Source organism: Ictidomys tridecemlineatus, chromosome 4 (assembly GCF_052094955.1).
Source record: "Ictidomys tridecemlineatus isolate mIctTri1 chromosome 4, mIctTri1.hap1, whole genome shotgun sequence".
In the NCBI taxonomy this organism is placed as follows: domain Eukaryota; kingdom Metazoa; phylum Chordata; class Mammalia; order Rodentia; family Sciuridae; genus Ictidomys; species Ictidomys tridecemlineatus.
Window position 1 is genome coordinate 9,841,117 of NC_135480.1, and position 15,531 is coordinate 9,856,647.

General features: G+C 36.9%; 1 protein-coding gene across 12 annotated transcripts in view; it reads right to left on the minus strand.

The window, feature by feature from the left end:
- Nucleotides 1-10,253, minus strand: part of LOC101956773 (organic anion transporter 7-like) — a 41,583-nt gene extending 31,330 nt beyond the window's left edge. For 5 of the 12 annotated variants that reach the window (XM_078045808.1, XM_078045802.1, XM_078045799.1 and 2 more), the window contains exons 1-4: nucleotides 9,646-10,250; nucleotides 8,936-9,039; nucleotides 7,387-7,541; nucleotides 7,119-7,287 (exon numbers count right to left, since the gene is read on the minus strand). In XM_078045808.1, the coding sequence (XP_077901934.1) occupies nucleotides 7,119-7,287; nucleotides 7,387-7,541; nucleotides 8,936-9,039; nucleotides 9,646-10,047 (830 nt within the window). In that variant the 5' untranslated portion in view covers nucleotides 10,048-10,250. Of the gene's footprint in view, nucleotides 1-7,118; nucleotides 7,288-7,386; nucleotides 7,542-8,935; nucleotides 9,040-9,645 lie in introns of all 12 variants that reach the window. The other 7 variants (XR_013437453.1, XM_078045807.1, XR_013437452.1 and 4 more) reach the window with 4 other exon arrangements.
- Between the last annotated feature and the right edge of the window lie 5,278 nt (nucleotides 10,254-15,531).

The following is a 15,531-nucleotide window of genomic DNA, read 5'->3' on the forward strand; positions in this document are numbered from 1 at the left end:
GAAACATGAAGATTTAAACACATATATTAAATTATGTAGACATTAATGAACAAGAGCAAGTCGTGGCAGCTGCAGTAAAATAGGCTTTAGATGCCAGAGACATTAATTAACAAGGGCAAATTGTGGCAGCTGCAGTAAAACAGGCTTTAGATGCCAAGCCAAGAACATGCTACAATTGTGAACAAACAAGACATTTTAAAAGGAATTGCCCCATAGGAGGAGGGTTTAACAAAACTAGGTATCAAAGGAGTAGAATACCGGGTATTTGCCCACGATGCCATAGAGAGAGACATTGGGCTAATGAATGCCGTTCTCAAACCACCATAGAGGGTACTCCATTATCAAAAATGAACAAGGACCAAGTGTTTATCCACAATATCATAGAGAAAGGCATCGGGCTCCATTGCCAAAAAATGGACAGGGGGCCCTATGCTCCGGGGCCCAAAACCACAAATATATGGAGCACTGGAGGAACCCAGCAACCCCATCAGGGTAGTGCCCAGGACACATTGTCCATCAGATCCCTCATCAGACAAACCAGAGGGAGCGCAGGGTTGGACGTCTGCACCTCCGCCAGATCAGTACTAACTCCAGAGATGGGAGTTCAAATCATTCCCACAAGGGTGAGAGGACCTCTTGCCAAAGGAACAGTAGGCTCATTATTAGGATGCAGCTCTTCTACTCTAAAAGTACTTATGATAAGTCCTGGGGTAATTGATCCTGATTATGAAGGTGAAATAAAAATTATAGCCAGTTCTCCAAAGGGTATATCAGTAATTTCACCAGGAGATAGAATAGCACAGTTACTAATAATACCAAGCCTACATGATAAATTTTCCAGTCGTGCTGTAGAAAGAGGTTCCAAGGGATTAGGTTCCACAGGTGTAGATTGGGCTATGCTTTCTTTAAATTTAGATTCTCACCCCATGCTAAAACTAAATATTCAAGGACATGAATTTAATGGGCTACTGGATACAGGTGCAGACCTTAGCATCATCTCTTGTCAAGAATGGCCAAAACATTGGCCATTACAACAAGCCACTCAAACGCTTCAAGGCCTAGGAGTGGCGACTAATCCCAATAGAAGTGCAATGGTATTAGATTGGAAGGATCCTGAAGGATGTGAAGGAACTATACAGCCATATGTATTGGATCATCTTCCCATAAATTTATGGGGACGAGATGTCCTAGATCAATTAGGTTTGACATTAACAAATAACATCAACCAAAATGCACCCATATTATGACTAGACAAGGTTTTAGGAAAGGAAAAAGATTAGAAAAACAAGAACAAGGTATAGCAGCACCAATACAAATAGATCAAGGAACAGACAGACATGGGTTGGATTTTCAGAAAGGGCCACTGAGACAATCAAAATTACTTGGAAATCAGAAAGACCAGTATGGGTTACTCAGTGGCCCCTGATTAAAGAAAAGATACAAGTAGCCCATGATCTGGTCAAACAACAATTAGCAGAAGGACATATACAACCTTCTATATCTCCCCATAATACTCCAATTTTTGTCATCAAAAGGTGATTCTGCAATCTGCATTTGGGGTAAAATTGGGAGTTCATAACCCACTTCAATCTAATGTATGAAATATGATATGTCAAAAGCTTTGTAATGTTGTGAACAACCAATAAAAAAAATAAAAAATTTAAAAAAATCTGGTAAATGGAGATTATTGCAAGATTTAAGAGCCATTAATAATGAAATGGTTATTATGGGACCTGCTCAATCGGGGATTCCTCAGTTGTCTGCTTTGCCAAAAACTTAGTATGTTTTAGTTATAGATATTAAAGATTGTTTTTTTTCAATTCCAATTCATCCTGAGGATAGTCCACGTTTTGCATTTACTATCCCTGCACTGAATCATGAAGGTCCTGATCAGAGATATGAATGGAAAGTACTCCCTCAAGGGATGGCTAACACCCCAACTATGTGTCAATTTATGTTAACAAAGTAATCCAGCCACTTAGAAATCAAAATCCTGAACTACAAATATTTCACTATATGGATGATGTATTATTAGCACACAAGGCTAAAAACACATTGCTAGAATGTTATGCCACACTTACAAACTTATTAAAAAATTATAATCTAGAAATAGCAATAGATAAATTACAATTAAATTTTCCAATTAATTATTTAGGAGTTCTATTATCCTCAACCATGGTCCATCCACCAAAAATTCAAATACGAGTAGATCAACTCAAATCACTTAACAACTTTCAAAAGTTATTAGGAGACATAAATTGGATAAGGCCTTATCTAGGTATACAAACAGGAGAGTTGGGACCTTTATTTGATATCCTAAAAGGTCCATCAGATCTAAATTCACCCCGAATGTTAACACCTGAAGCAAGAAAGGCATTAAAAATCATTGAAACATATATGGAAAATATGCATTTGGATAGAATTGATATAAGTTTACCTTTATTATTTATTGTACTACCAACAAAAAATATTCCTACAGGAGTATTTTGGCAAGAAGGTCCATTATTATGGATACATTTATCTTATTCTCCTAACACTATTCTTACTAGGTATCCTGAGGCTGTAGGACAATTAATACTCAAAGGAATAAAAGCAGCAAAGGCAGTGTTTGGAATTTCTCCCAATAAAATTATTACTCTATATACTATGAATCAAATTGATGAATTAGCTAATGAGTTAAATACTTGGGCAATAATCATGTGCAAATCTAATGTTTCATTTGATAACCACTTACCATCTAATCCTTTATTGTCTTTTTGGTCATCGCATCCTGTAATTTTTCCAAAAATGACAAGAAAAACACCTATCATGAATGCTCCAAATATATTCACTGATGGGTCAAATAATGGTACAGCAGCAATAGTTACACCTGATCAAACTTTTACATTTTTAGTACCCAAACAATCAGCTCAAAAGGTAGAGCTTAATGCAGTATTACAAGCTTTTGTGATGTTTAAAGATTCTGTATTTAATTTATTTTCCGATAGTCAGTATATAGTTAATGCTATAGTATCCCTTGAAGATGCTGGTAGGATTTCCCCTTCTTCTACTGTTTTCTCTTTGTTTTCCACTATACAAAGTCTAATCTGGGACAGAAAAGATCCATTCTTTATAGGACATATCAGGGCACATACAGAATTGCCTGGAGCCCTTTGTTTGGGCAATGATTTAGCAGATAAAACTACATATGACATACATATTTTCTCTACACTAGAAGAAGCTATAAATTTACATAAAAGGTTCCAGGTCAATGCTAATACTTTACAAAAGCATTTTAAAATAACTAAGGAACAAGCTAGACAAATAATAAAACAATGTCAAAATTGTGTGACCTTTTTACCACAAGTTAATCTTGGAATCAATCCTAGAGGATTGATACTAACCATATTTGGCAGATGGACGTCACACACTTGCCAGAATTTGGAAAATTAAAATATTTGCATGTTACACTTGATACTTCTTCTGGATTTTTAATGGGCTCCCTTCATGCTGGAGAAAAAACTAAAGATGTTATAGCTCATTGCTTATAAAATTTTGCCACTGTGAGTGTTCCAAAACAGTTAAAAACAGATAAAGCCCCTGGTTATACTTCTACCTCATTTAAACAATTTTGCTCATCACTTGGCATTACTCATATAACAGAAATCCCATACAATCCATAGGGACATGGCATAGTTGAAAGAGCTCATCAAACTATTAAAATGTACTTATTAAAGCAAGAAGACGGAATTGGGAAGGGGTATATATTCCCCAAAGATAAACTTAAAATAACCCTTTTTACTCTAAACTTTTTAAATTTGGATTCATCAGGACTTAGTGCTGCGGAAAGGCATATGTGTACAAAAAATGTACATAAGCCCAAGGTACTTTGGAAAGATATTCTAACAGGACAATGGAAAGGTCCTGACTCAGTAACTGTCTGGAGTCGAGGGTCTGTTTGTGTGTTTCCACAGGAAGAACAGCAGCCAATTTGGATTCTGAAGAGATTAACTAAAGTCCTGACCCAGTGATTGTCTGGAGTCTGGGGCCTGTTTGTGTGTTTCCACAGGGAGAATAGCAGCTAATTTGGATTCCAAAGAGATTAACTAAAGCGATTTCTACAGATCAAAAAGAAGATGATTTGGCTCAAATTCATAACAGCTGATATCCCAAACTCCAGTTTGGCTATCCTTACATCTGCGACAGAACCAGGATGCATTTTTCAATACCTATTTTATTATTGCCCTTTCCCATATCATGAAGTTCTATTCTGTTTTTTGAGCTCATACAGACCTAGGTTAATGTTTTGCTGATCAGTTCTATTTTTTGACTATAGAGTTTTTAAACATTGCAATGGAGATTTCATCTGTAAAAAGTTATAAGGCCTTTACTATTATGTGTTGTATGTATTATGTGTGCACACTTGTGTTTTGTGTTATATGTTTGAATGTACATATGTCCATATATCATATATGATGAGCTCTCATGAAAAAATGGATCCAAATATTTTTTTTTACTCACGTGATTTAAATGGTTTTATTTAAATTGGGTAAACAACTGTTGAGGATTGTTTTAATATGTGAACAAAAAAGAAGGTTAACAGATCTGTTTGTTTACTTTCACCTTTCCTTTTCATTATATTTAATAATTCTCTTCAAGATAATGTAAATTGTTAAGAAAATTGTTTTCTTTTAGTGCCTTCTGGAATGTTACATAATTTTTTCTTTACCCATTATTGCCAGAATTCCTATCTTCATCCCAGTGCCAGTGAAGACAAAGATAAAACCAATCTACAGCTTCTGCAATAGCCAACACTGAACTGCTTGCAGAACTTGCCTAGACTATGTGTCACTTGTATGCATTGTGAACTCACTTGTATTCATTGTGAACTATCTGTTGGTGCAGCGACTTGTGGTAGTGTTGGGGTATTTTTGCTGATGATGTCATCGGTGGTACAAATTTTCCAAAAGGAGCCGTCAATTGGCTTGGTGTATCTTCCTCCCTACTGCTTGTCATGATCGTTCAGCTAAAATTTGGGGGGCCAACAGAGGTGAGGCAAAGAACCTCACCCCCCGCTGGTACCTCTCCACAGGTGTGGCTGTATACTGGACCAATAGTCAGTGACGGGTAAGATCCAATTACAATGGTACCAACCTAAGACAGGAGGCTGACGCCTTGAGGTCAACTCATCCGAAGACGGGTAAGGACCATATGTAGTATTGGACAACCTAAGGCAGGCACGGTCCCTAAGCCACATGCTTGTTATTTAAACAGAGAGGGGGAGATGTTGAGAGCCACAGTCAAAGAGGCCCCAGCAAACTTCCAGCTGCCAGCAAACTTCCAACTGCCGGCTGATTATTGGCTCACAGAGGCCCCAGCAACATCTAGCTGACTGGCTCCTCTGTGGTGATGCTCATTGGAGATGCTCATTGAGCTGTTTCCCCACCCTTTCAGACTGCCAGCTGATGATTGGCTCACACCGGCTCCAGCAACATCTAGCTGATTGGCTCCTCTGCGGTGATACTCAATGGGCTGTTTCCCTGCCCTTTCAGACCACGGAGCTGCTCATTGGGGGACTTCTTTGGATCTGCCCACGCGACCCAGCCAATTGGCCTCAAGAGCAGGAGGATTGTGGGAGTGGGAGAGGCTTGGCGTGTGTGAGAGGCTTGTGGGAAGCCGGTGGTGGCAGTTGGGCTCTGAGGATTTTTCCTGAGGAGCTGTTTTGTTTGTCCTGTGTGGTTATAAAAATAAAGTTCGTTTCTTTTGACAAGTGGCTCCTGAATCGTGCCCAGCCAGACTGTGGCACTTTCTTCTCCACTCTGCAGACTGATTGACTAGTCACTCTGAGTTTAACCCCACACTGTATTCTCATAGAAGAGTATTCTCTCTTTTTTGCCCAAATCGGCTCTCAGTATAGACACTCACAGATATTCAAAATGCATGTGTACCAAGTGAAAGACAAAAATGGAAAAAAAGAGGGAGAAATAGGCAAATAAAACAGGAAATGCTATCTTAAAAACAAGGATAAAATTCAGGTATTCCCAACGGGGGGGGGTCAGGAAGGGTAATTAACAAGTTCCTTTAAGCTGTCAGGGCTTCCCTGATCCAAACACCTCTGCTGGAAGGCTCCAAGACCTTTTCAGGGAGTGGTGGTTCACTCTCCAGGCAGACACATCTAAAACATTCTCCTGAGTAAACACAGCTCAGCTTTCCTGAATTTATTATCTGTTCTGATTGTGGATATATTGATCAGTGTCTGTTTTTCTTGAGCTAGGTGGTAGAAAGACTTTTGGCTTCTTGAGAAATGCTTCCCTTCTTGCCACTGAGTGATTGCATTCCTGACTCTTCCACTGCCTTTATTATTTCTCTTTCTGTCCTGAAAACGACTCATTTTTGTTTTCTCCTGGTTATTAGTTCACTAAGTTGCTCCCTGCTCTTCCCCTCCTTCATCTACCTCAGTTTGTCACTGCAAACTCTTGAGGACCTGCTCTGACACTCTGGATCCTTCTGAGTTACCAATCTCCAAAGGAAAATATGTTTGCAATAATTCTTTCTACACATTACAAAATGAGGCTTACGTCAAGGATGAGCTGAAAGACTCAGAACTTCATGTATGGATTCATTGCTATTTTGTATTTGTGGTTCTTGTTTTAGTAAATATAACTAGAGTAAGCATAGTTGACTTAAATTCCAAAGAGTGTATCATATTTTAAAAACTGTATCCATGCCTAAAACATTATTTATTGCTTATCTATGATGTAAATATAATAGGATATCTTATATTTTACTCTGATGTAAATATAATAGGATATCTTATATTTTACCTATTAGTAAAAACAGTATATAACAGTTAAAGAGAAATTCACACAAACAGTAAATAATTTTCAGTATAACACTTGCAAAGCTTGGGATAATATTTTACAAAAAAATAGTTACTAGTTATCATGAATTGAAAGATTTTCAATGTCCTCAATTTCATCTGACCATCCTACTTGCCCTGCTTCTCAAATTGTACCAAGACACTTGTTCTGAGAGCACATCCTCATGTAGAACCAAGAAGAAATAAATTTTTATGTCCTGATGCCATATACATTACCATATCATGGTTTTAGAAGAGAAAGACAAAAGGGAGCTCATACCTTGAGGAAATAAATAAGAAGAACATCGGTATGGACACAACCAGCTGAAGAGTATGCCAGTTTCGAATAGCAAAAGCCAGGCTTCCCAGTAGGATATTCCCGAAACTAGTAGCACACACTGCCATTGTTGTTCCCATAGCTTGGTATTTGCGGCTTGTCCATTCTACAACTGAAAGAAAACATCACTGAATAATTACTTCAAGCAAAGGTAGAATATCAAGGTCAAAGTCAAATCTCAGTAAATGTCCGAGAGTCAGTGCTGACTTACTGAGAAGAATACTATTTGTCACAATGGTCGTGGTGGACATGCCAGCCAGGAAGCGTAGTGAGCAGTAAACCAGGAATGTAGGAGCAAAGGTAGCACAGGTGTCAGCAACGGCCAGCTGAAGAAGACACCATGTCAGAAGTAACCTCCTCCCAACCCTATGGAGAAGGGAAAGATGAGATTGTGGGAACAATAACAACTGTGGTAAAAGTTCGCACAAAGAAAACACTTCACACCTATGAAATATTCATAAAGGACCACCAGCTGATCTTCTTAAATCAACTCTTCTTCTTTTAAAATAGATAGCTTGTCCTCAAAACTACTTCTTCAATTGTTACCAGTAGTTCAACACCAATTCAAGCTATACAAGACATACTTCAGTGTTAGAAATATTAATACCTCATAATATTTCTTGCACTGAGGCATACACTTATGATAGTGGAGAGTCAACGTTGTGTAAAAAATATTAAAATCAGCACTTGAGACTCTAGAACTGCACAGGTTATGGCTAACATGATGTAATAGGAACAGCTATGAAGCAGAACATCAACGTTGCTGATGGGTTGGGTAAGAGTCCCTATCTGCTGAGTTTGGATTTGTTGGCCTTGGGAAACAAAACATATTTGTAAAAATATAACATGTATTTATCACAGCAAAAGAACATATAAAGTTGACCTTTTCTTAGGTTTGGGAGGGCGAGCATTGGGTGGTAATCTGGTTGCCCATTTCCCAAAGGTGGCTCAGGAACACTGTTATGGATCTCCACTGTGGAGCACTATGTAGCAATTAGAAATGTGAACTAAAAGTACAAATAGGAATATGTATGTATCCCAAAAACACAGTGGTAAGTACACAAAAGAAGAAAAGGAAACAACACATTTAAGTTACATGAAAATTAAGATCCATAAACCCAACTGTCTCATTTTGTAAAACATGAATTTATAGATGCATAGGCAACATACTATAATGACCCTTATTGAGAAGCAAAGATTGGGATGCTTCCATGTATTCTGAAGAAAAATCACCCAATATTCCATTGAAGATCCATTTTATGTGAAAAAGCATTTTTCTTGCTTCATTGGGACTTCACTCTTTTACTCTTAAACATTTTTAGGATAATGTAGCAGAGTGGAGTCCTTTGAGTTTTCCTACTGAGATTTTATTTTCATGATGCCCCTGAGTGACACTGACAATGTCTTTTTCCTACCTGCATATTCAAGTACGTTGGATCCAATGTGGTAACATATCCACCTCTGTGTCCCCATTGTTAATTGTTTGTGATCTTTCAAACCGCATGTTGTGGCATCTTCTCTCCAAACCCTCTGGTAAAACACCTCCAAATCTTATACTGATTTCCTACACACAGGATTCAGTCTGATTAAAACAGCACTCACCACACTGAGTGACATTTTACATTTGTGTTTGTAGATCCCTGGGAACAAAGGTACACCCAGGACAGTGTAATTTGTAATAATTTTTCATATGCATAAATGATTCATAAGTTGATGATTGTACCCAGGGGTAGAGAGATCTGTGAACCAGAGACACTCACCTGTCTGACAAATAGCCATATACAATGTTTCCAACCAACATTCCAGCCATGAAGAAGAACTTAGACACTGAATTCAGTGACTGCGATTCACATACCAGGTCCCACTGGAAGACAAGGAAACCAGCATAAAAAAACACCTTCACAGACCTGCAGTTTTCTTAATAATAGGTCCCTGTCTTCTTCAACAGCTTCTCTTTTCAAAAACACTTGAATTCTACCATCCATTCCTCAGTTTAATAAATGTTTATCTAGGAAGACTACCTTACACCTGTGGGTTACATTAATGATCACTTTTAACTAAGAAGTCCTCTAATTTGGCCACAGTCCACCATCATTCAAGGACTCTGAAAATTTTACTGCAAATCTTCTCATATGATAGGAGTTCAGTCTGGGTATGCAAGTTTTGATCAACCCACCTCCATATCCAATTGGCAATCAAGATAGTGTGTTACTGGCTAAATATCACAATTTTAACAAGACACATGACTTGCTTGCTTCACAGTGCCATGACAATAGGCTCCTATTTGTTTTTTATCATTACACTAAGTATATGCCCTGAATTGCATAAAAAAAAACAGTAGTTTCTGAAAAAAAAAAAAGAAGAACCAACACCCACACAGCAATTAAAGGCTCAAAGCATGTTCATTATTTTCATTGTTTCCACACACCCAGGTCAATTAGTTTTATGAGTGAAAAATCAAGCCTTTTACCTCAGTCACGGTGGTGGAGAGGAACAAGCTCCGGTCATATACCCAGCCATCCTTGCAGGGCTCCGTGTCCACCTCACTCATGTTTGAGAAGGTTCCATTCATATGAAGGAGCTGCCATTGTGGGTGGATGAAGCGATGACATTTGTCTGGTCTCAGGTTTGAGTCTAGTGGGATGGAGACCCTCAGGAGGGCTTCTTGGCTGAGGGTCCCAGTGTCATTGTCAGAGACAGTGGCATTATCAAGTATATGGACCCAGCAGCGATGACCAAGGATGACTGCAGTGAAATTCTCCAATAAAACATGAGTCTGTGCCATGGCATTGTAGGTAAGAAGAAAAGCCATCTGAATTATCTGGAACCTTCCCAGACCACCAACTTTATCCAGGAGGTCCTGAAAGGCCATGGTGGCTGAATGACCCTCACCAAATGAAGGCAAAGTGGTTGTATCTAGAAGAGTTCGAAGAACAATGTGTTCTATCCTCTCTCACTGTGACACAGAAAAGGGTTTTGACCCTGACCAGTGTTATCATCTTCTCTTCACCTCTGTGGCAAGTCCACAAAGCTAATATCCCCTAGTCATCCTCAGGTTATTTGGGTGGCTGTTTTCTTTAAATCTCTGAGAGAGGTTTTGCTGAGATGCTTCCTAGTTAAATCTGTTAATGATCTACTTTGTGAAAATTCTTGTTGTGGGCATTGAACTGCAGTTAATATTGGACATTGATCTGCAAATACTCTGCAAACAAACTGGAGTAACTCTTCCACTTGTGATGTGATTTTTTAGTGAATATGTGGTTTGCAATACTCCATTGAAGTGTTTGATTTTTCTAGGAGAGATGGAGAGAAGAAATTTTTGGTTTGTTTAGTACTAAGTCTTGACTGACAGAAATCATGAAAAGCATCCCAAGTAAAATAATGCAGTAAGGTGTTATGGTTTAGGTGGAAGATAAATCCATATGTTAGGCAATGCAGGAGTGTTCAGAGGGGTTATGATTAGCTTATGAGTGCTCAAAACTAATCAGTGAGTTAAATAATTTGATGGATTAATAGTGGCTACTGGGTGGTAACTTAAGCAGATAGGGTTTGGCTGGAAGAAGCAGATCATGGGGGCATTCATTTTCAAACAGATGTTATGAGAGTTGACATTCCTGTACCCTGAACTTTATGTAAAGCATTCAAGTATCAGTCTCTTCCACGATGATCCCTGTGTCTGCTTTATCTGCTCTTTTCATTTTTCTTTCATTCTTTTTCCCATTCTTCCTGTTTCATAACCTGAATTATTCTATGTTCACATACATCAATTCTTTTTTCAGCCAAATCAAATGTGCAGCTGTGAGCTTTAATCAATTTATGCAGCAGTTATTTTCTATTTCAACTCCCAAATTTTCATATGGCTATATTTTAGAATACCTACATCTTTATAGGAATTTTCATGAGTCACTATCTTACTTTTATTCCTTAAGCATGTTATTTGAGCACATTTTAACTAATTTCTTTGAAGCTTTTATATGATAAATAAAATATCTGGAAACTGCATAACCATTATATCTATTTGAGTTTGTTAAATATTTTTAGTTGTGATGGACACAATACCTTTATTTGTTTTTATTTTTATTTATTTTTAAATTATTTTTTATTTATATATGAGTGGAATGCATTACAATTCATAGTACACATATACAGCACAAGTTTTCATATCTCTGGTTGTATAAGAAAGTATATTCACACCAATTTGTGCCTCTATACATGTACTTTGGATAATAATGCCCATCACATTCCCTATTCCCCCTTCCTTGCTTCCCACCTCTGCCCTATCTAGAGTTCATCTATTCCTCCCATGCTCCCCCTCCCTACTCCTCTATGAATCAGTCTCCTTGTATCAGAGAAAACATTTGGCATTTGTTATTTTTTGGGGGGGCTTCTCTGAGTTCACTTAAAATTATCCTCCCTAAACCCATCCATTTACCTGCACATGCCATAATTTTATTCTCTTTTATTAGTGAGTAATATTTTATTATGTATATTTGCAACATTTTTTAATCCATTCATCTATGGAAGGGCATCTGGGTTGGTTCCACAGTTTAGCTATTGTAAATTGTGCTGCTATAAACATTGATGTGGCTGTGTCCCTGTAGTATGCTGTTTCTAGGTCCTTTGGGTATTGACCAAGGAGAGGGACAGATGGGTCAAATGGTGGTTCCATCCAATTTTCCAAGAAATCTCCATACTGTTTTCCATATTGGCTGCACCAATTTGCAGCCCCACCAGCAGTGTATGAGTGTACCTTTTTCCTCACATCCTTGCCAACACTTATTGTTGTTTGTCTTCAAAATAGCTGCCATTCTGACTGGAGTGAGATGAAATATTAGAGGGGTTTTGATTTGCATTTCTCTAATTACTAGTGATGAACATTTTTTCATGTGTTTGTTGATTGATTGTACATCATCTTCTGAGAAGTGTCTCTTCAGGTCCTTGGCCCATTTATTGATTGGGTTATTTGTCTTTTTGGTGGTCAGATTTTTGAGTTATTTATATACCCTAGAGATTAGTGTTCTATCTGATGTGTGGGGAGTAAAGATTTGCTCCCAAAATGTAGGCTCTCTAATCACCTCACAGATTATTGCTTTTTCTGAGAAGAAACTTTTTAGTTTGAGTCCATCCCATTTATCGATTCTTGGTTTTAATTCTTGCACTATAGGAGTCTTATTAAGGAAGTTGGGGCCTAATCCTACATTGAATTTAGGGCTCACTTTTTCTTCTATTAGATGCAGGGTCTCTGATTTTATTCCTAAGTCCTTGATCCATTTTGAGTTGAGTTTTGTGTATGCTGAGAGATAGGGGTTTAATTTCATTTTGTTGCGTATGGATCTCCAGTTTTCCCAGCACCATTTGTTGAAGAGGCTGTCTTTCTTCCAATGCATGTTTTTGGAGCCTTTGTCTGATATAAGATAATTGTAATTTTATGGTTTAGTCTCTGTGACCTCTATTCTCTACTGTTGGTCTACCAGTCTGTTTTGGTGCCAGTACCATGCTGTTTATGTTAATATTGTCTGTAGTATAGTTTAAGGTCTGATATAGTGATGCCACCTGTTTCACTCTTCCTGTTAAGAATTGCTTTAGTTATTCTGGGTCTCTCATTTTTCCAGATAAACTTCATGACAGCTTTTTCTCTTTCTATGAAGTATGCCATTTGGGATTTTGATAAGTTTGCATTAAATCTGTGTAGTGCTTGTTTAGTATGGTCATTTTAATATTAATTCTGCCTATCCAAGAGCAAGGTATATCTTTCCATCTTCTAAGGTCTTCTTTGACTTCTTTCTTTAGGATTCTGTAATTTTCATTATTTAGTCCTTTTACCTCTTTTGTTAAGTTGATTTCCAATTATTTTATTTCTTTTTGAGGCTATTGTAAATGGGGTAGTTTTCCTCATTTCCCTTTCAGAAGATTTGTCACTAATATACAAAAATGCCTTTGATTTATGTTGTTGACCTATATCCTGTTACTTTGCTGAATTTATTTACTAGTTCTAGAAGTTTTCTGGTGGAAATTTTAGGGTCTTCTAGGTATGGAATTATGTCATCAGCATACAGTCCCAATTTGAGTTCTTCTTTTCCTATGTATATCCTTTTAATAAACCAAATTAAAAACTCAAATGAGAAAACAGCACACATAAGGGAATCCCCATTAGACTAGCAGATTTCTTGGAAAAGACCTTACATATCAGAAAAGAATGTCATGATATATTGAAAATCCTCAAAAACAAAACACTTCTTAACAGAAAACTATACACAGCAAAGCTGGCTTCTAGAATGAAGGACATATAAGGACTTTACAGCACAAGCAAAAGCTGAGGGATCTACTCACCACCATACTGGCCTTAGAAGAAATGCTTCAAAAAATCCAACATCAAGAGACAAAGGATAATAACCAACACCATGAACATGCAAAAGTATAATTCAGAAAAGCATAAACTCAAAAGAGAAACAGAAAAAATCAGGTAATATCAATACAAAAACCTACCAAATCACAAAATTGAACAATAAGAGAGGAAGACAGAACAAAGAATTAAAAATAATAATAATAAAACAACCACCACAACAACCAGAAAAGAAAAATCACCAAAATCACAAAGTCCTTTCTTGTCAGTAATAATCTTGAAAATAAATAGATTAATATCCCCAATTAAAATATTTAAACTAGCTGTATTAAATGTGAATTAATAAAAACATGACCTAATTATTCACTACCTACAATTAACTAACCTCACTGGTAAAGACACATAGAGGCTAATACAAACCAACAGTGAGCTTACATGTATCAGATAAAGTAGACCTTAAGTCAAAAATTGTAAAAAGAGACAAAGGACAAGTGACTATATAGTGGTCAATTCCATAAGCAAAAATAACAATTGTAAATATATATGCATTGAATGACAGAACACCCAATTATATAAAAATAACATTATTAAATCTAGAAGGAAGGGTAGACATCAATACAGTAGTAGTTGGGGATTCCAGTACCCCAGTTTCACCAATAGATCTTCCAGACAAAAATATTATTGTAAAGACTTAGGAATTATACTATACTAAAGGCCAAATGGACCTAACAGAATCTAAAGAACATTTAAATTTTTAAAAAAAGCAGAATATGTGTTCTTCTCATAAGTGCATGGAAAATTCTTCAGGATAAACTCTGTGTTAAGTCACAAAGAGGATTTTAGAAAATGTTATCATATATCTTCTCTGACCTCAATAGAATGAAATTACAAATCAATAACAAGTATGTAATGGAATACCACACTCTATCCCAAAAATATGAACAATTACAACTCAAAGTTTAAAATGTTGTTAACAATCACACAGAAAAGATTTAGAAATTGTACAAATACATGAAAATTAAACAACATACCTATAAAAAACAAATGAATCAATAAAAGAATCAATAAGGACCCTTAAGAATCTACTCACACCTACTCAAAAAATAGATGATCTCTGATACCCAACCTGACAATGCAACTTGAGGAAGTGGAAAAGCAAGAGCTCATATAAAAGTCACTGGTTCAGCACCAGCCCACACAGTATCATAGAATTTATGGAAGCAGCTTGGATTGTGCACTGTAAATGCACAGAGTGCTTAAAAATTTCCTCTGTTAAAGTTTGTTTCTAAAAGTTTGTGCCCATTTCTTGTCCTTATATCAACACAGAATAAACCTCAGGAGAAAACAATCAATTGCTTCTTTAGGTATTTCCTGATATAATGGTCAGGTATGTGTGCTCCTATGGTATGGATACTCTTAATTTGCCTGTATAACTGCCCCACAGCCTAAAGGGCCTTTGCCTTACCACAAATTCAGACTTCAATTTTGTTGATCTTATTGCCATGGTCTGGGCCATTTTCCAGAAATGTAAGAGAATATGAAATTATCTTATAACTTCAGGAGAAGTTATAAGATGAGAATGGCTCATCACGGGATCTGTTGTTGTATTTTTTATGTTAAGAAGCCCATGGCCAAGAACTTACAATGTCCCAAAGGGAAGTCATAGCCTCCCATATTGAAATATGCTATGTATTGGAGGATACAAACTCATCTCAGGTAGGACACTGGTTTATTAAAGATGTAAAGACACACTGAAGTAACCCTTAATTTTTACATACATGTTCTTTGCCTATGTCCATAAAGAACAAGCTTGTCAAATTGTTTATCAATGTCCACAATGTGTTATATATATTCCATCTTCACCAACTGGGGTTAATCCCTGTGTTTAGGACCAAATCCATTATGGCAAATGGATGTAAATTTAGCAAACATTGTTATGTTCATGTCATGGTTGATACTTATTCTAGATTTAGTCTTCCCATTGGCTGTGTAAAAGAAAATACTCAACATGTT